The sequence below is a fragment of the Astyanax mexicanus genome, chromosome 11 (assembly GCF_023375975.1).
Source record: "Astyanax mexicanus isolate ESR-SI-001 chromosome 11, AstMex3_surface, whole genome shotgun sequence".
Classification (NCBI taxonomy): Eukaryota; Metazoa; Chordata; class Actinopteri; order Characiformes; family Acestrorhamphidae; genus Astyanax; species Astyanax mexicanus.
Genome location: NC_064418.1, coordinates 19,045,660 through 19,072,924, shown reverse-complemented (window position 1 = coordinate 19,072,924; position 27,265 = coordinate 19,045,660). Strand labels below are relative to the sequence as shown.

At 40.6% G+C, this 27,265-nt stretch overlaps 2 protein-coding genes across 4 annotated transcripts in view; both read right to left on the bottom strand.

Moving 5' to 3' along the window:
• The window catches only part of tmeff2a (transmembrane protein with EGF-like and two follistatin-like domains 2a), a 213,712-nt gene that overhangs the window by 92,636 nt on the left and 93,811 nt on the right, over positions 1-27,265 (bottom strand). For both annotated transcript variants that reach the window (XM_022680407.2, XM_022680406.2), the window contains exon 4: positions 21,752-21,778. In XM_022680407.2, coding sequence (XP_022536128.2) covers positions 21,752-21,778 — 27 coding nt within the window. The remainder of the gene's footprint in view (positions 1-21,751; positions 21,779-27,265) is intronic.
• LOC125805029 (uncharacterized) lies at positions 14,858-18,700 on the bottom strand. 2 transcript variants are annotated; one of them, XM_049485350.1, is made up of 2 exons: positions 18,054-18,700; positions 14,858-16,269 (listed from the first exon to the last, which is right to left on the bottom strand). In XM_049485350.1, the coding sequence occupies exon 2, from the start codon at positions 16,228-16,230 to the stop codon at positions 15,481-15,483; it is 750 nt and encodes a 249-aa protein (XP_049341307.1). In that variant the 5' UTR covers positions 16,231-16,269; positions 18,054-18,700; the 3' UTR covers positions 14,858-15,480. The 2 variants fall into 2 exon arrangements, with proteins under 2 accessions (XP_049341307.1, XP_049341308.1); XM_049485351.1 differs by having other exon boundaries at positions 16,180-16,269; positions 18,054-18,656.

Below are 27,265 nucleotides of genomic sequence, written 5' to 3'. Positions count from 1 at the left end.
AGAAATATAAAGCTATATGTTAGCGTTCGTTTCTTCACCAGTGCACATTTATTAAAATATAAAATATATTAATTAATTAATTAAAATCTCGTCCAGCGCTCTAAAATGCCGCACGCACAGCATGGCGGAACACGGCGGCATTCATTTAAAGAAATAATGTCGGATCAATTGTTGTTCAAACAGCAAAGCAATCAAATATGATACAATTTGGACAGGTTGAGGTTTTGTTGCTGTTTCTACAATTTGAAACTGAAACTAATGGCATTCATTCTGTGCACCTTCAGAAAGCCTGTGATTGTTTTAAATTTGCTTTTTTATGACTTTATCTTTTTTATTTTTTTAAATTTGAATTTGTTTTATTTATTTTTATTTTTACTTTGATTCCCATGTTCTTAGTTTATTATTATAAATTGTATAATTTCTTATTATTCTTATCATCTTACCTTACTTTTACTTTTCACTAAATTTTTTACTTTTTATGTGTCAATTTTTATGGACTTTAATTTTTTTTAAATTATTTTTCTTTTTACGTATATATTTTATTCACATATATTAAATGTTGGTTTAAAATGTGTATTTATTTATTTATTTTATTTTTTATTTACAATTTTGTTCCTTCCTACAACTAAATATTTTCAATCCCTTTTAAACTATAAATACTCTGTGCCGTTGTAAACATGGGTAATCCTTAATATATTCCCAAGTTGATTGATTGATTGATTGAATTTAAGTGTTGCAAACTGAGCTTTTACATAAACAACTAACTGAATAAAGAATAAAATAACCTTTCTCTTCCCTTAAATGAGCTGTTGGTGAATCTTACAGCATATTAATATGTAATGTAATAATGTAATAATTTCACGTTATGCCCAAAACAAACATATGAATAATTAAGAGAATTAGAACGCGCCTTTTGCACCGTTGGAGCTGCGCAAGGCGTATTTTTTATGTCCTCATGATACCAAAAACATAGGACACGCCCCTAAATCTGGCTGCGCAAAGCGCAATTAACTAGTGCGCTATAGATCACTAAAATAGGGCCCATATAGTCTAGATGGAAACAGGGGTCCACGAGCACATAGTGGATTTTTTTTTGCCAACTGTTTTTTCTTAATCTTTGAAGTGTCTATTTTAAGGTTCTGACAGGTAACAGGATGAAATATTGTCCCATGATATTTATTTTTAACCCTTTAATGCATCTATGCTAATTCCGAACCGGAAAAAAATTATGAAGAAAATGCCATATCTCCTTGAGTTAACAACCTATACAGACAAATGAGCACACTTTTCCATACAATTCTGGGCCAAGAAATTTAATAGAATGGTTATTTTTAAGTTTTTTACATATTTTGACTTAATTCTGGGACAAAAATATATATAAAAAAAATCAGAAAATGTTAATTTGCCTGTATGTTTTCACATTACACTAAAATCCTGTGCATTATATAAAAACATCTTGGGATTTTTCTTAATCTTTGAAGTGTCTACTTTAAGATTGTGACGTGTAACAGGACATTTTTAACTTTTTACTACACCTATCCCAATTTCGAACATGAAAAAAAATATGGATTAATTGGCATAGCTCCTTAAGACAAATGAGCACACTTTTCCATACAATTCTGGGCCAATGAATTCCATAGAATGGTTATTTTGAAGTTTTTCACACATTTTGACTCAATTCTGGAACAAAAAGATAACAAATTAGCAGAAAATGTTATGGTTGCCTGTATGTTTTCACATTATACATTATATTCACATTATAAAAAGTCTACTTTTAGATCCTGACAGGTACCAGGATGAAAATGTAATTAGCTGCAGAACTAATTGATGATAAAATCCAACAATGTACTAAAAATAAAAGTATTAGCATAGTGTGGTACTAATAATTTTAATCCTCATTATCACCATTGAAGAGATCATCAAAATCTATCCTTTTAATCTCTGTCCCTTCCTCCTGATCACCTGTCCCCTCTCCAATCAATCCTGTCTCTTCTGCTCTTGCAAAAATGTCAACAAGAGAAGGAGGGAAGATAGTCTTCTCCCAACCCGTGCCCTGATCGTAAGGGTTTGGCCTTTCAGATTTTGGCTGATCTGTCCTTTTTTAGCAGGCATCCTTGTAGTTTACGCTGTCTTCTTTAAAACTTGCATCCAGGTCTCTGTTAACACCCACCATCTTTTGCAGCATCTTGGTTCTCACAGCATCAATGGAGGTCAGTTGGCCAATGGACATACAGAACATTATCTACTGTTGGAGCTCATTGCTGACCTGCCACAATGTACAAAGCTGCAGCTTCTTCAAGGGAGCAATTTTGCCCTTGAGAGCACTGGTGCAGCATAGTATCCCAGAAGAGTGCTGCAGTATTTAGATCCCAGAGGTTCAGCTAGCTCAGAGACATTCACTAGCTCACTATACAAGCCAGTTCTGTGGTCAAGAATCATGGTAAGGTTGACACTGCTGGGTAAAGGAAGTTCCGTAATATGTATAACACTTTACAGCTTGGTGGAGGTACAGGACAACACGGGTGTCTGTCTCCTCCTGGTTTGACTGTAGGGCGTGGATCTCTGAAGCCTGAACCCTTAACAAAATGTACAATTTTTAACACATACCTGTATATTGAAGACGCTACAGTTCTAGCGCTCCATTCAAATGTTTTTATAGCGTTGGATATGTGATGACAGCTACAGTTAAGCACCGATAACTATGGTCTGAGCCTTTTTCAACTTACTTGGACATTTGTTGAAGTTAGGCAATAGGATCTCATATCAACCAATACCACTGCCCTCACTTCTCTAGCCCAGATGCTGCCTCATTGCTCCCCCAGACCTTGAGAAGCAGATCACATAGCTGCTTCTTATTTAACTCATTGCTAATAAGGTTTTTAAAGTCACAAGATTTGTGGGTGTATGGGCCACCAATTATGACTTTCTCAGTGGATCCTCATCTGACCCTCTCCTGGGCTTTAATAGAGTCTGGCTGGTAGCAATCTGTGGAGATGACAAAGTCCTGCTTGAGAATCAAATGGTTTAGGAGCTGCATACAAATCTCTCCACAGGTTGGTTGAAGGTTAGTCATCATATGGAAAAGATCATTGGCATCTAGTATGAAGAGTGCATCCTTAGGGTAGGTGACCTCCTCATCTCTATCTTGAAGGAGATGGTGGCCTTGATTGCTTTGCATTAAGCCAGCTTTGTACATAGTGGCAGGTCAACAATGAGCTCCCAAAGGAGATAATGTTATGTATGTCCATGGTCAACTGACCTCTATTGATGCTGGAAACTTTTCAAGTTTGTTAAGTCTTCTGGCACTAATGTGTGCACACAAAGCAATCAAGGCCACCGTCTCTTTCAATATAGAGATGAGGAGGCCACCTACCCAAAGGATGCACTCTTCATACTAGATGCCAATGATCTTTTCCATATGTTGACTAACTAACACTGAGGCACATCTGGGCTAGAGAAGTGAGGGCAGTGGTATGGGTATATTAGATCCTATTGCCTAACTTCAATAAATGTCCAAGTAAGTTGAAAAAGGCTCAGACCATAGTTATCGGTGCTTAACTGTAGCTGTCATCACATATCCAACACTATAAAAACATTTGAATGGAGCGCTAGAACTGTAGCGTCTTCAATATACAGGTATGTGTTAAAAATTGTACATTTTGTTAAGGGTTCAGGAGACAGACACCCGTGTTGTCCTGTACCTCCACCAAGCTGTAAAGTGTTATACATATTACGGAACCTCCTTTACCCAGCAGTGTCAACCTTACCATGATTCTTGACCACAGAACTGGCTTGCATAGTGAGCTAGTGAATGTCTCTGAGCTAGCTGAACCTCTGGGATCTAAATACTGCAGCACTCTTCTGGGATACTATGCTGCACCAGTGCTCTCAAGGGCAAAATTGCTCCCTTGAAGAAGCTGCAGCTTTGTACATTGTGGCAGGTCAGCAATGAGCTCCAACAGTAGATAATGTTCTGTATGTCCATTGGCCAACTGACCTCCATTGATGCTGTGAGAACCAAGATGCTGCAAAAGATGGTGGGTGTTAACAGAGACCTGGATACAAGTTTTAAAGAAGACAGCGTAAACTACAAGGATGCCTGCTAAAAAAGGACAGATCAGCCAAAATCTGAAAGGCCAAACCCTTACGATCAGGGCACGGGTTGGGAGAAGACTATCTTCCCTCCTTCTCTTGTTGACATTTTTGCAAAAGCAGAAGAGACAGGATTGATTGGAGAGGGGACAGGTGATCAGGAGGAAGGGACAGAGATTAAAAGGATAGATTTTGATGATCTCTTCAATGGTGATAATGAGGATTAAAATTATTAGTACCACACTATGCTAATACTTTTATTTTTAGTACATTGTTGGATTTTATCATCAATTAGTTCTGCAGTTAATTACATTTTCATCCTGGTACCTGTCAGGATCTAAAAGTAGACTTTTCATAATGTGAATATAATGTATAATGTGAAAACATACAGGCAACCATAACATTTTCTGCTAATTTGTTATCTTTTTGTTCCAGAATTGAGTCAAAATGTGTGAAAAACTTCAAAATAACCATTCTATGGAATTCATTGGCCCAGAATTGTATGGAAAGGTGTGCTCATTTGTCTGTATAGGGCTTTAACTGAAGGAGCTATGCCAATTTCTTCATATTTTTTCAGGTTCGAAATTGGGATAGGTGTAGTAAAAGGTTAAAAATAAGCCCCACAGGACATTTTTTGTCCTGTTACACGTCAGAATCTTAAAGTAAACACTTCAAGGATTAAGAAAAATCCCAAGATGTTTTTATCCAGTGCACAGGATTTTAGTATAATGTGAAAACATACATGCAACCTTAACATTTTCTGTTATTTTTTTTAAATCTCTTTGTCCCAGAATTAAGTCAAAATGTGTCAAAAACTATAACTTATAACCATTCCATTGAATTTATTGGCCCAGTATTATGTGGAAAAGTGTGCTCATTTGTCTGTATAGGTTTTTAAATGAAGGAGCTATGCCAATTTCTTAATTATTTTTCAGGTTCGGCATTGGGATAGATGCAGTAAAAAGTTAAAAATAAGCCCCACAGGACATTTTTGTCCTGTTACACGTCACAATCTTAAAGTAGACACTTCAAATATTAAGAAAAATCCCAAGATTTTTTTATATAATGCACAGGATTTTAGTGTAATGTGAAAACATACAGGCAAATTAACATTTTCTGAATTTCTTTATATTTTTGTCACAGAATTAAGTCAAAATATGTAAAAAAAAAAACTTAAAAATAACCATTCTATTAAATTTCTTGGCCCAGAATTGTATGGAAAAGTGTGCTAATTTGTCTGTATAGGTTGTTAACTCAAGGAGATATGGCATTTTCTTCATAATTTTTTTCCGGTTCAGAATTAAAATAGATGCATTAAAGGGTTAAAAATAAATATCATGGGACAATATTTCATCCTGTTACCTGTCAGAACCTTAAAATAGACACTTCAAAGATTAAGAAAAAACAGGTGGCGAAAAAAAAATCCACTATGTGCTCGTGGACCCCTGTTTCCATCTAGACTAATAATCTTAACTACAGATGGAAAGACTGAATTCTCAGCCCAAATATGAGATCAGTGATTCTTTAGGTACACGTCTTTTAAGCTCCTGACTGTAATTAAAACCCACCAAACTGTGTTTTAATGACAGAAAAAGAGACAGAGAGAGAGAGTGAGCTCGGCGTTATGGAGCATCTCGTTATGGTTTGTTAGCTTTGGACTTTTGTCCACATCAAGCTCGGCTCTTGATCAAGGAGATCCAAGGCTGATCCTACTGGTCAACTTAAAGCAGCCAAACCATTAAATAAACATCTGCAATGCTGTTCAAGAGCTGAACTGATCAACCAGCATAATCAGTCTGCACACTCTGTTAACGGACAGCTTCTCCAGCAGCTTCTCTTTTTCTTCTGCCTTTTGTCAAGTCAGTGGTCTTCCTCCTAAACTTATAGCCTTTTTTATAATACACACTTTTTATAATTTTCTTAGATACTGACTTTCAGGCTTTCAATATCATTAATATATAATCAGCAGCATTTAAAGAAACAAATGCTTGAAACAGAAATAGATACTCTGAGTGTAATTAAAATATTTTTTGAACTGCTTATGCAGGTTTTGTGTAGGCTATTAATACTGGCCACAGTAAAGTGTTACTGATAATACCTCACAACTTACACAGAAGTAGGTGTTCCCAAGCCATTCCCTTAGGTAACACTTCAGAATCAATTTACATATTGCTGTCCCATGACTTTTGACATATCAGTGTACATTCACAGACATTAATTCAGACACAGAACAGTATAGCAAATATTTAAACTTTATTTAAACAGAACTTCTACTGTCGTGCTGTTTCTGCTCAGGCTTGTCCAGTCTGGGAGTGGAGGCTGCATAAAAATAAACATCTAAATATCTAAAGGTTTGTTTCATGCAAGCTGCTTCACCTGAAACTTTCTGGATATAAACTTCTGAGCAAAATAATTTTTTTCATCTTCAACTATTTAAAATGTGAATTCTAACCTTAACATGACCTTCTCATTGTGTGATTTTTTCTACAAGATCTTAAAAAAAGATACATACAAATTAAACTGTCACTCAAAAACCTAAAATACTCTTTGAATTTGGTTACATTTATTTTTACCACATCAGTAGGTTGCATTAAATTAATTGATCTAGAACGAGATTTGAGATTTATTATTTGAATTTGATTTACTCATCGCTCTATAAGTATAGTAGCTTGCTTTACTTATTTATGTTAGGCCTGCAATGCTTAGGTGACATAATTGATTATTTTGATCATAAAAATGTGGTACCTTGGAATTTCCCTGTCGACAAATCATTATTTTGTAACTATAAAGCATTTAATGTCTTCTGGGCATTAAAGAGGATTTAAAGCCCATGTTTGGCTGTTTAAAAGTTTTTAAGAAGGCAAAGAGTATATCTCACCCAGTGATCTCTCCCCCTCCCCCCCCCCCCCCCCCCTCACACAGTGTTCAAATTTCAGAATAAAAGAGCCAGGGCACATCATCTGTGATGTCTATCTGTGATTATAGGTTAATAGGTTATTCACAAGAGTGTAGGCCTGAACAGGTGAGGTAAACCATACATTGGACCAGGAGCCAAACCCACACACCTCATCTTACATTTAAACAACCCAAAAAACACCAATTATTACTTCCTCTTGTACCTGTAATCATTTACATATCTGTCTGAGACTATACTGATATTGAAGTAGAGCCTACGTTAAACCCCATCTATTTAAAAACCCATCTGAATTTAGAATTTCTTATATTTTGCAATTGTTTAGATAATTTTATTTTATTTTATTCTCATTGGTATTGGTAAAGCCCCATAAGAGATCTGCTGGCCTGTGTGGCTGTAAAGCTTCTTTTGTGATTTATCTTCCACCATTATAATACATTTGATTTCGATCCCATTTTGTAATTGGGAGGGATATTGAATCATTAATTTTGGATAATAACTTATATATTTTTGATAACAATTTAGGAGTATAGAGATTCATGAACTCTTTTATCAATACTGGGATTTCTAATGTTTGATTATTTAAATTAAATCTTGCTTGTATAATGGACTTCAATTGTAGATACTCCAGAAATTTGCTACTGCTAATTTCGTATTTTGAAATAAGATCTTCAAATGACCCCTCCTGTATAACATGTTCTAAATTCTTAATTCCTTTCTCTTGCCATTGTGAAAAATTAATAACTGTTTTTTTCTGACATATATCTGGGTTGTTCCAAATGGGTGACCTTTTACATGGTATTAGTGAAGACTTAGCTATCTTTAAAAATTCCCACCAAGCTGTCAGAGTGGTGTTTATGTTTAGGCTTTTAAAGCAGCTATAGTGTTTAATACTGGAGCTAATGAAAGGTAAGTCAGAGATTTTCACTTTTTTTCAGTGTTTGTTCAAGGTCCAGCCATGGGCTGCCTAAAGGGTTTGTTTTAATCCAACTTGTAACATATTGCAATCTATTGGCTAAAAAATAGAGATAGAAGTTTGGTAGTTCTAGACCACCATGGCATTTTAGCTTCTGTAAAGTCTTCAAACTTATTCTCGATGTTTTATTCTTCCATAAAAATTTTGAAATGTTTGAGTCTAATGACTTAAACCAAGCAGCAGGAGGTTTATTAGGGATTAATGAAAACAAATAATTGATTTTAGGTAGAATCAGCATTTTTACAGTAGCAACTCTCCCAATAAGAGATATAGGTAGAGAATTCCATCGTGTGAGATCGTCCTCTATTGTTTTTAGTAGAGGAATATGATTCAATCGTATCAGTTTATGAAGGATGGACCAAATCCAAATTTATTTAGAACTGCTAACAGAAATTTCCAATTTACCCGGTCGAATGCTTTCTCTGCATCTAAAGAGACAACTATGGTTTCTAATTTGTTAATGGTACGGTAATCTATTACATTTATTAGTCGACGTGTGTTATCGGCTGAGTGCCGGCCTTTGATAAAACCTGTTTGGTCCGAATGTATAATGGATGGAGTGATTTTTTCTAACCTCCTTGCAAGAACTTTGCAAATTATTTTAAGGTCTACATTTATAAGCGAAATTGGGCGATAGCTGGATGGGAGTGTTGGATCTTTGCCTGGTTTAAGAAGCAAGGTAATGTTGGCAGAGTTCATGTTTGGAGATATTATGCGGTCCTACTTGATTTGAGTGACCATTCTAAAAAAAATGGGTTCTAACACAGACCAGAATTCTTTATATAACTCAGCAGGAAAGCCATCTGGACCTGGAGCTTTATTATTTGGGAGATCCTGTATTGCTTTAAAGAATTCGGAAGATGAAAAAGGTGAATCAAGAGTCATAACCTGTTCCTCATCTAGTTTAGGTAGATTTATATTTTTCAAAAATTCTTCAATGTCAGCATCAGATGGATTCATCTGTGATGAGTATAATGCTTCATAAAAGTCTTTAAAATTGTTATTAATTTCTTGTGGGTCATGAGTAATGTTACCAACAGAGTCTTTAATTGAAGAAATAGCTGTTTTTTCTTTATTTAGTTTTAATTGGTTTGCCAGGAATTTTCCAGATTTATTTCCATGCTCGAAGTTTTCCAAACGCAGCCTCTGCAACATAAATTGTGTCTTTTTATCAATGATTTCATTTAGTTCCAATCTTAATTTCCGCAGGGTGTTAATTATACGTTCTTGTGGTGAAGCAGCATAGGCAGTTTCTAAAGATTTTATTTTCTGTTCCAATTCTGACACACAAGTTTTTTCTTTAATTTTCTTATGTGCGCAGTAAGATATTATTTTACCCCGCATTACTGCCTTCCCTGCTTCCCAAAGAACACATGGCGATATTCCAGGCAGGTCATTATGTTCTAAATATATAGCCCACTCTTTTTTGAAGTAATTAATGAAATCTTGTTCGTTAAGTAATGATGTATTAAATCTCCAGTTCCTAGCTGGTGGTATAACTCTTTTCCGTGTCAAAGACATAGACACCGGTGCGTGATCGCTAATAATGATAGGGTGAATTTGAGTGTCTGTGATTTCCCTCATCATAGAGCGGCTAACTAAAAAGTAATCTAAGCGAGAGTGAGATTTATGTACGTGTGAGAAAAAACTATACGCTCTCAGAGTAGGGTGATGTGAACGCCAAGCATCGCATAGACCAAAATCCTTCATGTACTGTTTAAGAATGTCTGCAGACTGCCAGTTCCTTTGACTCACTGCTGTACTGAGCCTGTCAATCTCTTCATTAAGTACCAAGTTGAAGTCTCCTCCTATCACCAGTGTGGTGTCAGAGTGAGCAGAAAGTGAAGTGAAAAAGGTATGAAAGAAGGAGGTCATCAACATTTGGCGCATATATACTAGCAATGCAAAAAATAATATTTTGAATAGATAAATTAAGTATTATAAATCTGCCTTCTGGGTCTGATATAGTATTTCTGATGGTGAAGTTTAACTTTTTGTTAATCAATATAGCTACACCTCTTTGTTTGGAGTTATAACAGGCTGATTATGTGTGAGGAAACTGTGGAAAGGAGAATGTTTGCGCAGATGTTTTAGATACATGTGTCTCCTGTAGAAACACAATGTCAGCCTTTAAATCATTTAACCGATGGGCAATTTTTACCCTCTTTTCCCCCGAACCAGCTCCACGTACATTCCATGAGACAAACCTCAGCATGCTCATATTTCAGTTACCTGGGAAAGTCACGTGTGCTCACTAACGGTGTGTGTGTGTGTGTGTGTGTGTGTGCGTGTGTGTGTGCTCTCGCATGTAACCTGTATGACTGTGTGCTCGTGTGGTAAACATGTTGGGTGCAAAAAACAAACAAACAAACAAACAAACAAAAAACAAACAAACAAAAAAACAAAAAAAACAATGAGTGCTTAACATGGTAACAGTCTGCTATACTGATTGACCCGGCATTAATAGTTATAGACAGACATATCTAATGAGCTTTTAGCGGAGAAGGAGTGAAAGAGTTAGAACAGATGTGTTTGTATACAGATCACCTGGTCAGTACAGCCATGGCGTGGTTTTCTGGTCGCGGTGAAGCTGTCCGTTCACGTAGAGTTTATCCACCGCTATGACAGCCCGAGAACCTTCCTGGATGTATTTTTTTCGGATAGGGAACAGAACTTTGCGTCGCTCCAGGATTTCTTTGGGAAACTGTCTCTCATGCCGCGGGCCTGGAGCTCGAGGACGGTCTCTTTTATTTTTTTATTTTCCTCTGAGAGCTGGGTCATTCCCTTAGTGAGGGAGTTCACCGACTCTCTGAGGGCAGTGTTTTCCGCAGCGAGTGTTTCCACCTGCTGCTGGCTGAACTCCATGGACTCCCGCAATGCCTGAAACTCCTTATGGAGAATTTCCAGAATGGAAAGGCGAGCGTTGAAACTGGACAGCTTCTTATCTATGGACTCCAGAATGTCCACCATATCGCTGGAATGAGAAGTAGCCCCAGGAGAATCTTCAGGGCGACTCCTCTTGGCGGACGGGTGTCTGATGGCTCTTGGACTGGGGACGGTGGCTGCCGCTTGGTGATTTCTGTGTGCGGGCCCTGGTTGTTGGTGGGGGGGATGTATGCTCTTGTGGTCTTGGGGTGTGGGTCTGGGGGGCCCATGGTGGTGGGTGCTGGCCCTGTCCGGTTGGCTGGGTTCCCCTGTGGCGGTCGGGGTGCGGAGTCCGGGGCCCTGGTGCCCGTGGGCGTCTGTCGCCTGTTTGGGTCCCTCCCTGCGCTGGGGAGAGTCTATGCCTCTCTTGGGCGCGACATCGTGGGGGGTGGTGGTTTGGTCCGTGTTGGGGTGTCTGGTTGGCATTCCGGGATTCTGGGTGCCCTCCCTGTGGGGAGGTAGGGGCGCTCAGGTGGGGAAGCGGCAGTCTCCCACTTAAGACCGGTTGGTCCTGGGCTCAGGACCACTGTGTGTGTATGAGAAAGAGTGGGATGTTTAGTGTAAATGTGTCTGTGTGTGTGTGTGTGCGTGTGTGTAATATCTGTTGTCTTTTGTATGTGAGTGGGGATGTGTATTTATGTTGTATTGCAGTGTGGGGATGGGGGCGCTGTCTTGCAGAGTGGCGGTGTCCTGGGGCCGTAGCCGCTCTACACCCTGGACTTGCCTTCCCTGTACTGCGGTTGGGTGTATGGAACTGGGTGCCTAGTGAGCCAGCAGTAGTTGGCTCTCTTCCTCCGGGGGGTAGTCCTCTGCCCCTCGGTCCTTTCCTGGCCCTTCCCCGACTCCTACTCAGTCTAACATTGCATTACACATACAAACTCATCATACAGCTTACACACATCATATTACACATAGGGTTTTGGGGGGCAGGTGCTCCCTGCTCCTCGATTTTATTTCGCATTTTAGACATTGAGGGCCTTTGGGGGGGCAGTGTGGTTGGGTGCTGTTATTCAGTTCTCATATTACAGCTGTCCCTCCAATTTTAATAGCACTGTAGCTTTCATTCATTCTTCTCATTATACACATTCATATCACTGCAACATGCTGGGTGGGGGGAGGAGGGGGGTCAGGTCTTCTCACACCCTGGTTTCGTGCACCCTGCCTGTGGTGTGGGTCGGGTGGTGGTTCGGGGCCGGGTTGGCTGCTTCCCTAGGTTGCCGCTGGCTCGGTACTGGTGCCCGCATGCCCGCATTAGGTGTTTATGTATGTTCCGTGTGTGTGACTGGTGTGCGTGACTGGTGTGTGTGACTGGTCTGTGAGTGAATGTGCACGTGTGCGACGGGTGTATGTGTGACAGATGTGTGTGTGACGGGTGTGTGAATGTGCATGTGTGCGTGAACAGTTGGTCCTGGGTTCGGGGCTGACTGAGCATGGACACCTGTGGGACATGGTTGCGTAGGGCGGGTTTTTGCCCTCCCTACCGCTCCACGCTGCTCTCCGCCGATCGTCACTGCCGTTCCTGGGAGGGTGGGCGTCCGTGGGTCCATGGGTGCGTGGCCGGATGCCCTAATGTGGTCTCTGGCCCGCCCCCTTGGTGGCCGTGGCCTGGGGGTGGCTTGAGTCTCCTTGGCGTGGGGGGGGGGGGGGGGGGGGGGGGGCCTGCCGGGTGTCGGGCTGTTCCCGGGTGCTTGGGATCTCGGGGGCCGCATGCTCGGCTCGTGCAGGGGGTGCTGGCCTGCCGGGGGGGTGGGCTGCTCGCTTCCTTTGGCTCTCTGGACTCTTGCTCTTTGCCATGGGGGCTTCGTCTGGGGTGTGCGCATGGTTACCATCGGGATGTGTGGCTGCGGGTCTTCTGGGCTCCTAATGGGCTGTGGATGGTCTAGGTCCACTGGGTTCTTCCCTATCTGCCTCTGGATCGCAGGGGCATGGTGGCGGTTTCTTGCCTCCATTGTGGTAGGCATTTCATGACATAATCCGTAACACATGACATATTTTTGCAAAAAACAATAGAATAGAAGTAACTGTGCGTGTGTGTGTATGTATTTATGTGTATGTATTAATATGTATGTACACTGCTCAAAAAAATAAAGGGAACACTCAAATAACACAATATAACTCCAAGTAAATCAAACTTCTGTGAAATTAAACTGTCCACTTAGGACATACCTGTCAAGTCTCCCGTTTTGGCCGGGAAACTACCGTATTTTACTCCTCTTTCCCGCCGTCCTCCCGTATTAGTATTTTCCCGTATTCTATTAAAATAAAAAAAATATATATTATCGAGGAGACAGGGCACTGAACGCTCTGTGTCTCTTAACCAATCGTGGAGCCGATTCAAGGAGAAAGTCCCGCCTTTCAGGAGAAACAGCCAATCAGCTTGCAAAAAAATACAGCTTGTGACTCAGTTTAAGCAGAAATGTGGAGAGGACCGAAATTAACTGAACTAATCAGGGGTGGAGTGATCAAAAGGAAGAAGTATTAATTAAAAATTATTAATTGTGTAGGCCACTTAGGACTAATTTTTACTGATGAAACATATCTGGTCCATGTCCTTTTAGTAAAAGCTCATGATACTATTTTTAGGTCACCAACAGTAATTTTGCAGAATTTGTGCACCCTTTGTTCAATTTTAAATCCATTAAATAAATAAAAAATATATCATATAAAAGAGTGCATTTATTACAAAAAAGACATGAAATCTTATTTTTTTTTTAAATATATAGAAAAGGGTTTTTAATTTGGCTGTATTAAAAGAATGACATATGTAGGAATGTCCACAACATTTCAGATTCTGATAATCTAATTGTAGTGTGTAAGTGGTTCACTTGTGGTTATTTTAGATTTTTTGTAAACCTGTCTTAAAATGTAAGGGATACTGAACCTTCGTTGGGCTGGTGGGACGACTTTAAGCGTACAGAGGAAAATATCCCTTATTTTTAAATCTAAAACTTGACAGGTATGACTTAGGAAGCAACACTGATTGACAATCAATTTCACCTGCTGTTGTGCAAATGGAATAGACAACAGGTGGAAATTATTGGCAATTAGCAAGACACACTCAATAAAGGAGTGGTTCTGCAGGTGGGGACCACAGACCACTTCTCAGAACCTATGCTGTTTTGGTCAGTTTTGAATGTTGGTGGTGCTTTCACACTCGTGGTAGCATGAGACGGACTCTACAACCCACACAAGTGGCTCAGGTAGTGCAGCTCATCCAGGATGGCACATCAATGCGAGCTGTGGCAAGAAGGCTTGCTGTGTCTGTCAGCGTAGTGTCCAGAGGCTGGAGGCGCTACCAGGGGACAGGCCAGTACACCAGGAGACGTGGAGGAGGCCGTAGGAGGGCAACAACCCAGCAGCAGGACCGCTACCTCCGCCTTTGTGCAAGAAGGAACAGGAGGAGCACTGCCAGAGCCCTGCAAAATGACCTCCAGCAGGCCACAAATGTGCATGTGTCTGCACAAACGGTTAGAAACCGACTCCATGAGGATGGTATGAGGGCCCGACGTCCACAGATGGGGGTTGTGCTCACAGCTCAACACCGTGCAGGACGCTTGGCATTTGCCAGAGAACACCAGGATTGGCAAATTCGCCACTGGCGCCTTGTGCTCTTCACAGATGAAAGCAGGTTCACACTGAGCACATGACAGACGTGACAGAGTCTGGAGACGCCGTGGAGAGCGGTCTGCTGCCTGCAACATCCTTCAGCATGACCGGTTTGGCAGTGGGTCAGTAATGGTGTGGGGTGGCATTTCTTTGGAGGGCCGCACAGCCCTCCATGTGCTCACCAGAGGTAGCCTGACTGCCATTAGGTACCGAGATGAGATCCTCAGACTCCTTGTGAGACCATATGCTGGTGCGGTTGGCCCTGGGTTCCTCCTAATGCAGGACAATGCTAGACCTCATGTGGCTGGAGTGTGTCAGCAGTTCCTGCAAGATGAAGGCATTGAAGCTATGGACTGGCCCGCCCGTTCCCCAGACCTGAATCCGATTGAGCACATCTGGGACATCATGTCTCGCTCCATCCACCAACGTCACGTTGCACCACAGACTGTCCAGGAGTTGGCGGATGCTTTAGTCCGGGTCTGGGAGGAGATCCCTCAGGAGACCATCCGCCACCTCATCAGGAGCATGCCCAGGCGTTGTAGGGAGGTCATACAGGCACGTGTAGGCCACACACAATACTGAGCCTCATTTTGACTTGTTTTAAGGACATTACATTAAAGTTGGATCAGCCTGTAGTGTGTTTTTTCACTTTAATTTTGTGTGTGGCTCCAAATCCAGGCCTCCATTGGTTAATAAATTTGATTTCCATTGATGATTTTTGTGTGATTTTGTTGTCAGCACATTCAACTTTGTACAGAACAAAGTATTCAATGAGAATATTTCATTCATTCAGATCTAGGATGTGTTATTTGAGTGTTCCCTTTATTTTTTTGAGCAGTGTATATTTATGTATGTGTGTATATGTATATTTACTCAAGATATCCAAAGCTAGTTTGTAGACTAGGATCAAGAGATACATAGAGCTTAATCATGTTAAGAACCCTAGGAACCTTTTTTTTTTTTTTTATTAGTTTAGGAACTCTTTGAAAAGATGTGTCTTCAGTCGACGTTTGAAGACCGTGAGTGACTCTGCTGTTCTGACATCCAGTGGAAGTTCATTCCACCACCTTGGTGCCAGCACAGAGAAGAGTCTGGATGTCTGTTTTCTGTGTGTTTTGAGTGATGGAGGTTCGAGCCGAGCCGTACTGGAAGCTCTAAGTGCTCTTGGTGCAGATCTGGCTTTGACCATCGCCATCAGGTATGAAGGTGCTGGTCCGTTTTTTGCCTTGTAGGCCAGCGTCAGGGTTTTGAACCGGATGCGGGCGGCAACAGGAAGCCAGTGGAGGGAACGCAGCAAAGGAGTCACATGACTGAACTTCGGAAGATTGAAGACGAGTCGTGCTGCCGCGTTCTGAATTAACTGTAGTGGTTTGGTGGCTCGCAGTGGAAGACCAGCCAGTAGAGAGTTGCAGTAGTCAAGTCTTGAGATGACAAGAGACTGCACAAGCACCTGAGTGGCATCCTGAGACAGAAACGGTCGAATTCTTCGGATGTTGTACAGGAGAAATCTGCATGACCGAGTCAGATTTGCAATATGGCTTGAGAACGATAACTGGTCATCCATTACTACACCGAGGCTTCTTGCTTCTGCCGATGGAGTGACCAGTGAGTTCTCGAAAGAGATGGAGAGATTGTTGTGAGGGCTTGTAGTTCCTGGGATGAACAGAAGGTCAGTCTTGCTGGGGTTGAGTTTTAGGTGATGAGAACTCATCCACATCGAGACATCATTGAGACATGCTGAGATGCGGGATGAAACCTGAGTGTCGGAAGGAGGAAATGAAAGGATTAGTTGAGTGTCATCAGCATAGCAGTGGTATGAGAATCCATGAGAAGATATTATTTCACCCAGAGAGCGAGTATAGAGTGAGAAAAGAAGAGGACCAAGCACCGAGCCTTGTGGAACCCCAGTGGAGAGTCTGCATGGAGCAGATGTTGCCCCTTGCCAAGTTACCTGGTAGGAACGGTCCTCCAGGTACGATGCAAACCACTGCCATGCAGAGCCAGTGATTCCAAGGCTGGTGAGGATGGAAAGGAGAATGCTGTGGTTGACCGTGTCGAAAGCAGTAGAGAGATCAAGCAGAATCAGAACAGATGACAGGTTAGTAGCTTTTGCTGCATGAAGCTTCTCTGTAACTGCAATGAGGGCAGTTTCAGTAGAATGTGCAGGTTTGAAGCCAGACTGGTTTGGATCCTGAAGATTGTTCTGAGTGAGAAAGAGAGAAAGTTGGTTGTAGACAGCACGCTCAAGGACTTTGGAAAGGAAAGAGAGGAGAGAAACTGGCCTGTAGTTGCCAACGTCCAAGCTGCCTAGAGTTGGTTTCTTCAAGATAGGAACCACTCTGGCAGTCTTAAAAGTTGATGGAACATGACCAGATGATAGAGAGGTGTTAATGATGTGAGTGATGAACGGAAGGAGGTCAGGAGCAATTGTCTGAAAGAGGGAAGATGGTAAAGGGTCAAGTGGGCAAGTGGTTGGATTGTTAGAATGTAGAAGATGAAGGATTTCATCTGTGGAAAGCAGAGAGAAGTGAGACAGAGAAGTAGAAGGTGGAAGATAGAGCTTGGTGGGAAGGGTAGAGGCAGGGGGAAAGGATTGGCGGATATTTGCTACTTTCTCCTCAAAGGAGTTGACAAAATCGTCCGGGGAGAGGGTTGTGGGAGGTTGAGGAGTGGGAGGGTTTAGAAGAGATGAGAAGATGGTGAAGAGTTTGCGAGGGTCAGATGCTGATTCTTCCAGTTTCCTTTTGTAGAAAGAGGATTTTGCAGCAGTTAACTCTGTTGAAAATCGGGATAGGAGAGATTGGTAAGAGCAGAGGTCTGAGTATTGTTGAGATTTTTTCCACTTCCTCTCGGCTAGCCTTAGCTCTCTACGGTTGTTGCGTAGAACATCCGACAGCCATGGGGTGGCTGGAGAGGATTTTGCTGGCCTTGAAGTAAGAGGAGAGAGAGTGTTGATGGAAGAGGTGATAGATGAGAGGAAGGTGTTGGTAGCTGTTTCCAGAGGGAGGGAAGAGAAGGAGTCAGGATTCGGAAGAGTGGTCAAGATAGTTGAGGCAAGAGAGGAGGGAGATATAGCACGAAGATTGCGATGAGTAGTGGAAGTTGAAGAGGTTGTGTTTGTAGGAAGAGCAGGAAGAGAGAGAGTGAAGGATAGGAAGTGATGGTCAGAGAAATCTAGAGGAGTCACAGTTAGATCCAGAGCTGGAGCAGGTCTGCTAAAGACAAGGTCTAGAGTGTTTCCTGCTCTGTGAGTTGGAGCAGACAGATTGAGGGAGAGAGAAAAAGAAGACAGAAGTGGAAGAAGACAGGATGACTGTAGTTTCTCTGAGGGGAGGTTGAAGTCACCAAGGAGGATAAGTGAGGATTCAACCGGTAACCCACTCAGGAGAGTGTCCAGTTCATCAATGAAGTTGCCCAGTGGGCCAGGAGGACGATAGAGAACAATGATATGGAGTTTAACAGGAAAAGAGATAGTGACAGCATGAAATTCAAAAGAAATGTCAAGATGCAGAAAAGAGAGTACAGTGAAGGACCACTTACGAGACAGAAGCAGGCCAGTTCCACCACCCCTGCCGGTTGGCCGTGGAGAGTGGGAGAAGGCAAAAGCAGATGACAGGGCAGCTGGAGTTGCAGAGTTTTCTGGAGTGATCCAAGTCTCAGTCAGAGCCAGGAAGTCCAGAGATTGAGCAGAGGCAAAAGCTGTGATGAAGTCGGCCTTCAGAACTGCAGAATGGCAATTCCAGAGTCCCCCATGCACCAACACCTGAGAACTTAATGAACTAGGTGGGTACAACAGGTTGCTAGGATTGCGGTTTCTGCCCTGATGCCGGTGTCTACGGGTGTTGCAGGAGATGAGAGTAGGAATTTGGAAGCACATTGTCAAATCTTAAGTTTTACTGTTTGATTTGAAATTGAAAGACTAAAATTTGCTGATCAAAGAGTCAAAGAGTCCTTGCACAAACCACTACAGACGTGCACGTCTGTAGCGGATAACACACTTAATTTATCAACAACTGCAGGCTGTTAGCCACACCTCTCTAATTCACACCTTAACTAGCCAGAAACCACACCTGAATCAGCTACCCAAATCAACAAGTCCCAACAAGCCCAAGATTACCAAAACAGTATAAGCATATGTATAGTTAGATATGTGAGTATGTGTATGTATGTATGTTTGTTTATTTTATGTTTATTTTATTATTATTATTATTATTATTTTTTATTTTTTTTTTCTTCTTCTTGTACCCCCCTCCTGTACCTCACACTCCGATCTTTCCAACCCTGAACTCCCACAACTATATCCACACAAAATATATATAATATATATATAAAAAAATAATAATAATAATAATAATAATAATAATAAAAAATAAAATAAATAAATAAAAATAAAGTATTAATTGTCCTCCGAAGAGGGGGGGTGGTGGTTGGGCCAAAAAAAAAAAAAAAAAAAAATACATTTGATTTTATCATACCACAATGCTGCTGTGGCTGTACCCATCTTTCTCTCTCTCTCTCTCTCTCTCTCTGCACCCTTTTCTCACTATCACTTCCCTCTCTCTGTCTTATTACTTATTATCTCCACCTTCCCTCTACCTCCACACAGCAAATACCTATCTATCCCATCCCTTTCCAGATGATTCTCTCCCCTCTCTCTCTCTTTGTTCCCTCTCTTCATTCATTCTTTCCCTATTTCTCCCGCTCTGTGCTTCTTTCTCTCCCTCTAGCTCTATTTTTCATCCCGTATTCTATCATCTTCTGCCTCTCATTAACTCTGTCTCTCTCATCTCTTTCTTCTCCTCTTGTTCCTCCTCTGCCTCTCCTCTTTCTCTTTTTTCTATCTTGTCTTGTTTGCTGTCTTTCTCCATCTCTTTCTTTTCTCTCTCTGGTTATCTCTCTCACATCTCTTTCTTTTCTCTCTCCTCTTGTCACTCTCTTTTATCTCTGTCTTTTATCTATCTCTATTTCTCTAGCTCTCTTTTTGCTATCTTTCTTTATTACTTATATCCTCTCCCTCTCTTTAACTTTATCTCTCACATCTCTTTCTTCTTCTCCTCCCCTTGCTCTTCCCATCTCTCTATCTCTCTCTATTGCTTCTATGCTCTTCTTAATCTTTACTGCTCTCTCTCTCTCTCTCTCTCTCTCTTTCAAATGGTTTTATTAACACACACCTCCTCCAGTCTTATCACTCCTCCTGTCCATTCTGTCTGTCTTTTTTTTTTCTTTCCTCAGCTTTATCAACCTCCCTTCATCTCCCAGCTTTATCTTGTCCTCCGGCAAGACGAAGACACCAATTTTTCAACTCAGAACCTCCATAATTATCCATCGACTGATACATACACTAAACACTGCAATATATACATCCGTAGCATATATAGAACAACACTGGATTTAATGAGGCCCACATCTAATGTTACGGCTAATAGTGCCTAGAGTATCTCACTGAGGGCCTAGAGCAATAGGCGCCCCGCGAGCCAGATGTGGCCCGCAAGCATGAAACATCTGGCCCGTGAGGTTGTTTGAACTATAATAATAAAAAATATATATATAAAAAACGTGCCTCTCTGGTCAGATTTTGTGTCACCTGTCTCTTTGTCGGGCTCTAAAGTATTCAAATGTCCATGTTAAGATACAGACCATGTTTTTAGTCTAGAGTATCCTAAACATTCACACACTGTCTATCTAGCAAAAAACTGAATTATTGTGTAAACATAGGGCTGAAAGCTTTTCCAAATATTCCCAGTTTGCCAATGACTGATATCCAGTTCTCCGTATTTAGCATTATATTGTCTAGACGTACTCCAAACTCATTAAATGGATCAAAGCCAACACTTTCATGAGGTCACTTGTGTATGTTTTTATCTTTTCTCTTTTCTTCATCTCAACCAAACTGCCTCTTCTCTTCATATCAAACAGCTTTGTAATCTCAAAAGCAGGAGACAAGACCCTCGCTCGTGATGGATAACGACAGAATCGGAGAATGGAAGCGGGTGAAATATTATTTATGCTGAAAAAAGAATGGTAATATTGCCAGGCTGCTGCTGAAGCTTCCTGGTGGACTTAGAGAGAGACAAATATCCATGTGGAGCCATGCAGGATATGCTGTCACTCACTCGTCTCACACAATATACATATATATATATATATATATATATATATATATATATATATATATATATATATATTTATGTGTGTGTGTGTATGATAATCCTTTTCTCGGAACAATGGATGAGCATGAGAGTAATTGAATTTCATTTGCGGTGGGAGGGTTTCCACATGAGGAGAGATGACTAGGGACGGACTGTGATTATGAAAGTGTGTGTGTGTGTGGTTGCGCGTGTGTGAATGCTAAAAATATAATGAAAACTGTGTGTGTGCGTGTATGTGTGTGTGTGTGTGTGAGCTGTATTTAATGAACAATGCACATTGGTATGCAAAAGTCTGGACACTCCTGATCAAAAAAATGCTGGCATGTTGTCTTGTATAGTGAAGCAAGTATAAGAACTGATCTCCATAGGTTTACATCTATATAGGAAACATTCTTCTCAACATTTAAGCCACATTAGAGTATTACAATAGCTTTTAGAGGAAAAATAAAAGGAGCCTTCAAAAGTTTGTGCAGAATACCACTCAAAAAACTAAAAAATAAAAGCAGTAAACTTGGCTACATTGCAGGGGATTCTCCATTTCGTGATCTGCCACAATTGGTGTTAATATAAGCAAGGTAAACGACTGAGTCCCCCGCCACTATACACATTCCTCCTTACAGTTGACTGGGGCAGCTCTAACAGAGTAGACATTTGAAGAACTGACTTGCTGGAAATGTTGGCAGTCCCTACAGGGATCTTCCCAGTCATATGCCAGTGTTTGTCTATAGGGATCACATGGCTGTACAAATAATTGTATTGACTGTTGAGCACAGGCTGTACCAGGCAAACCCAATAATTTAAGAAGATGTTCACATACTGTCCACTGGCTGTGCAGTATAACTTGTAACTGTGTGTGTGTATGTGTGAGTGTGTGTGAGCAATATAGACATGTGAGAGAGAGCCTGTGTGAAAGGATATACTTAATGAACAATAGATGGAGACTGAACACATGTGTTACAGACAGATAGTGAAGGACAAATAGGCCCCATGTGTTTGAGTGTGGCTGAAAACCTATATTTAATGGACAATAGATGTGTGTGTAAGTGTGTGTGTGTGTGTGTGTTTGTGTACACATCTCATCATCCTTACCTTCATCCCCTGATCCCGACCCGGGCTCTGCAAGACACAAACATATAACATTGTCAAAAGCAGGACAGGGGGATTACTCCAAAATACATCTAACTGTGTACAGATCACTGATCACATTTTACCAACAGATTACCGCAATACAGCAGTGTCAGCAGTGTCTCTCTACAACCCCCAATCCAAAAAAGGACAAATCAAAATGATATACAATTAAAACACACCCATATTTTGTTCACAAACATGTTCATTTTCATTTAGAAATAGATGGCAGCAACCTCAAATCTCAAACAAAGTGGAACATGGCAAAAAGGCTGGAATACTAAATCCTACTCATTTTAGATGCAAAGATGAGCAGAGCTTCACTAATTTTACACAAACTGCATCATAAACAATATAAAACTGCAAAAACTTTTGATATGCCACCATCTACAGCTCCAAATATCATCAGAAGATTCAGAGTATCTGGAGAAATCCCGTCAGTATTGGATGCTGGTGATCTTCGGGCCCTCAGGAGTTCAGGCCCATCCAGAAAGGCATCATCTTCTCTGGGCCAAAACTCATTAAAAGCAAAGGATAAATGGAAAACTGTTCTGTGATCAGATAGCTTTGGGTATTTTCAAACCATACACTAAGGTAACACTGATATACAGTGTGTACAGAATTGTAAACCCTGCTGTATCAACAAATTCTTGCCAAAATATATAGCTCTACTATCCAACTTACTATGTGAAAAAGGAAATATATGTGGATTTCTAAAGTTTCTAAAGGAGAAAGCTTAAAGAAACAGATTTACTATGAATGCACAATGATATTGTAATTATATCAGTACTGGACGATAATTGCTCTTTTTAGAAACATGGACATTAAAACATTTTAACCCAATACTTGCTGAGGTATATACTGTATGTAGGAAAAAAAACTAAGCAATGCTTACTGTTCTGGCCGTGCTACTTTTAAAATTTTCATTGATTTAAGCTAATATACTTATTTATCTTATAAAGTTACACCAGGCTGTCAAGTCTGTAAGTTATTAATGTGCAAATATGTACATGTATAATAGCGGATATTGTCATAGACCCAGAATTCCCGCACCAGTGCATCCCTAACATTTACTTTACTGCAATTTTTACATCCAAAATGAAGACAAAAAATATACCGTCAAAAGCTGTAGGACACCTCTTTATTTCACCCACAAAATATGGTTGCTTTCAAGATGGCTGCCACACTCTGTACATAGCCTAACTGTTAATCAGCTAACAAAAAAATGTTACAAAACTTAGCAATATTTTGAAAAGGTTCCAGGAAGGTTAGGCTTTAACATTACAGAAATAATATTCCAAGAAGGTTCTGAAAATGTGAGACATAATAAGGGTTTGTATCACAATGTTAATAGAAAGTTTCTCACAGAGTTCCCACCTAGATACGAACATTATGGAAATGTTAAAAGTAATATTTCCAAAACCAAAAATGAAAACACAGACACAAGTGACGTTACAGTGCAGATTCTAGAACATTTAAAAACATAAAAAAAATGTTCTAAGAACATTCAGAGAATAAATGAACATTCTACTGACCTAAAATTGCTGGGTACTGTGGCTGGGGTATACAGATACATCATTTCCTTTTCGTTTCCCTTTCCTGAGACTTTTGACTGTTTGACTCTGAACATGAAGAGCTGGAGTTATAAGCGCAGATTAAATGCAGTACTTAGTTCAAACTTCATTTGTACACAGATTCATTTATTTCTGTGCAGACTGTCAGGACGTCACGCGCGAGACACTGCAAACACCTGCTTAGACGAGACAGCTCGGTGTCATCTGTCTGAGAATGTGTCAGAGAATCAATCAGCGTTTCCTCAGGTGTTACTGCTAAACGCAGCACCCTGACCTGCTGTAAAGATAGCACACTGAGAAAGACGACTAGAGAGGAATAGAAAAGGACAAAGAGAAAGAGAGGCAGGAGAGAAAGTTATTAACCTCCCTCTGCAGATCCACCCGAGGCTGCTTTAGTTTACTCTGCAGGAGAGCGCAACACCAGCATTCCTGCACTGCAATTTACCACCATTTCTCTAATGTTCACATGCGTTACTCACACACTCCACTCCACTCGCATACAATCCACTGAATACGCAAACTACAACACAGATCATAACTCATATTCCAGAGTTTCAGTCACAGTATTGTTTGTTGTGTCTACCATTTGTACCTCGATCGCAAGAAGTGTCACGATGCTCATTGCTATCTTACACCCTATGAACAGTCTATTTTCATGCCTTCTGCCTGCATTGTTTAAATAGCAACAGAACTTGTGAATACACCTACATCGATGGTTGTGGTGGTCTGGAAGTGATTTCTGGCATATTGCTATCTTGGCAACGGAAAACACAGGTGCGCCGCTGACTGAAAACAATCTAAACAGACAGTAACAGCGCATTGAGACCTTCATTGCTATGTTGGAAACATGGGTGCACCGCACATACAACCCTACTCGCTACACACATGTACAAGCAGCAATGGACAAACCCAACAATCAACAATAAACATACAAAATAAATGATCTGATCCTGATTCCTGTAAATGACCTGATTAGAAGTCTAAGTACACTTGCTTAGTTAGATATTGAAACGTAGACTGTTCTACTTACAAAAAAAAAATCAGATACAAGATATGCCTTAACAAGTAGCTTTAACAAACCATAACACGAAAAATTAAGTTTTTTGCATTATGGGGAAAAAACGAACTGAAGAACTACATTTCTTTGGAGATAACCCCTAAACCCACTAAACCCCTGCACTGGCCAAACCCACATAATCCCACACCACATAATGTGGGTAGAGTGTCGGTAATTAGTGTTTTGTTTAGTAAATCTGTCCCTTAGTCACAGCGGTATTCACAGCAGCTTTACAAACTCCTGGCATTCTCTCAAGCTGCTTCTTCAGGAGCCACCTGGGATGCTTTCCCACAAGACTCCACATATGCCCAACATATTTAAATTGGTAAATATATAAGTTTATGAATATAACCATTAATAGAGAACTGCTACTGTATACTACACAGAGTACAGTATATTAATACTGTCTCATTTAAGTTTGGACACAAGTATTGTTTATACGGTAAATAAATACTGCACATATACACATATAGTCACGGAAAACACATGCACAGATCAGTGTTGCACTAAAAAAGTTACGACTACTAATAAAAGCTAAATCATAATATCCTATCAGATCTACACACACTGCCATGCCAGCTTTACCATTGATATAAGAAAACTACATACAAAACTATATACACCAGCAGTGCTCCTGTGATCCAGTGATCATCTTTTTCATTAATGAATGTAGGCTTACCACAACTATTACTTATTATGACGTATACTATATGGATGAAAATTCAATAAGTTTGTTGATATAATTATTATTTCCCCAATAACTGATCCAGGGAATGAGCCAGTTGAGTAATGACGAGTGATTCTATTTAGTGATGATCACTGGAACAGTGATGTAAAATGGTATTAAAATGATCATCATTTATTGCAGTTATTCCTTTAAAAAGTTAGTGATAAATCAATGGAAACACAAAGCCGTTATAAAAAATCGTCTGAGGATCCTATGCAATCAGAAACTACATACTGAAACTGCCTCTTGTCTTCTGCAAAGGCTTTACAGCTGATGTTGGAATGCTGCTGTGATCTTCTATGAAGATACTTCTGCAAATAATAGTATTTCATGCATTAATTACCATCGTCACACAGAAACGTCTTAGCCTTTACTGAGTGATTCATCTGTGTGTGTGAACATTACCAACATCAGTGACAACAAACTGCAACTCCAGCTCAATAAAGAGAAGCCTGGAGTGTCAGGAGTAGTTTGAAGTCAGAGAGCAGCGGTTCCCCTGACGCAGGACAAAGGAACTGTTTAAAATGAACATGAAGCCGGAGGTTGAGAGAGCGGTCCTCGGCGGGACGCTGCCGGGGGGAGACAGCGCTGCAGTTTTTTGTCGGGTGGAACGGGACAATGACGAGAGGCTGATTAAGTCTGGGAGTCTTCCAAGACCCCGGCGGCTCCCGTATCTCAGCCGCTCTCTCCGAGAACAGAGCCGGCAGTGATGAGGTGACTCGGCACTTTCCCGTCCCCTGACATCATGGCTCCCACGTTCCAGAGGCACGGAGGCAGCTGGCCACTGTCAGCACGCTGCAGACGGCCTGACCGGCTGTAATTAAACGTCCGGGGCCTGCGCTGTTCTGACATATCTCGTGTTTGGGTGTCTTATACAGAGCTTTTGACCCTTTGTCTAGTTTTTCTTTTGAAGATATAAAGAACTCCAGAAGCCCAGTCAGTATATGGCGAGTTAGAACTAGTGACTCTATCAAGACTTATGTTAAACCTGCATTACATCACAGAGGGAGCACCACATCTATCAAAGAGAAACTGGTAAATTGGTGTACCAATACAGGCAGTAAAACCCCATGAAGTAGATGCATATGTAACACAACATGGTTGGTGATAACACCACAGTTATTCCACATTTATCTTTGAGGACAGATCTGCACACTCTTGGTATTTTAATCTCAGTGTCTTCATGAGGAAGAGTCTCCTGGAATAGTTTTCTCAGCATCTTTAAGGAAGGAGTTCCTGGAGGTGCTGAATAATAGTTGCTGCTTTTCCTTTACTCTGTGAAGCTCCAGCTCATCCCAAACCACCTCAAATCACCATCTCAATTGATCAGATTTAGGTCAGGGGATTGTGGAGGATGTATACTTTTTTAACTATTTACTACATAATGACATATGTGTTCCTTAATTATTTTCATGTTGTTTAATATAAATCTACAATGTAGAAAATAAATGAAATAAAGAAAAAAAGCAAAACACTGAACGTGATCTGGTACTGTTTACAGTCCCCTTCAAAACTACTGAAATAGTGAGGGCAATCCATTTATTTCTACTGTAGACTGAAAACATTTTAGTTTGATATTAAAATAAGATTATATGTCGAGAGCAATATTTTCTTATTCTCCCTTTTTTTGCTCACTAGTTTCACATTTGTGCTCACGAAAAGTTAATTTACACACTCAAAATGTTAAAACACGCTGGTTAATTTTTCCCCCTGTTATTTTATTTAAACAATAAATATGCGCTGAATGTCTGAACGATTAGTTTCAGATTTTGGTTTTGCCTATGCAAACCGTGCATTTATAGTTAGAGGAGTAACCAACATGAACACCAAAGAGCTGTGTGTGGGTGAAAAACAAGCAGCTGTGAAGCTGAGAGAAGATGGACAATCAATTAAAACCATTGCACAAACATTGTTCTTAACCAGTACAACCTGAAGAAGGAAGTCATCACTGGTGTACTAAGTAACAGATGTCAACCACAGCAGTTGATGACAGAAACATTGTGAGTTCTGTAAAGAAAGACCCTAAAACATCGGCAACAACTTTCAGAGGGCAGGAGTGAAAGTTTCCCAGAAAATGTAATGAACAAAAGTACAGAGGCTTCCCCAGAAGAAGGAAACCA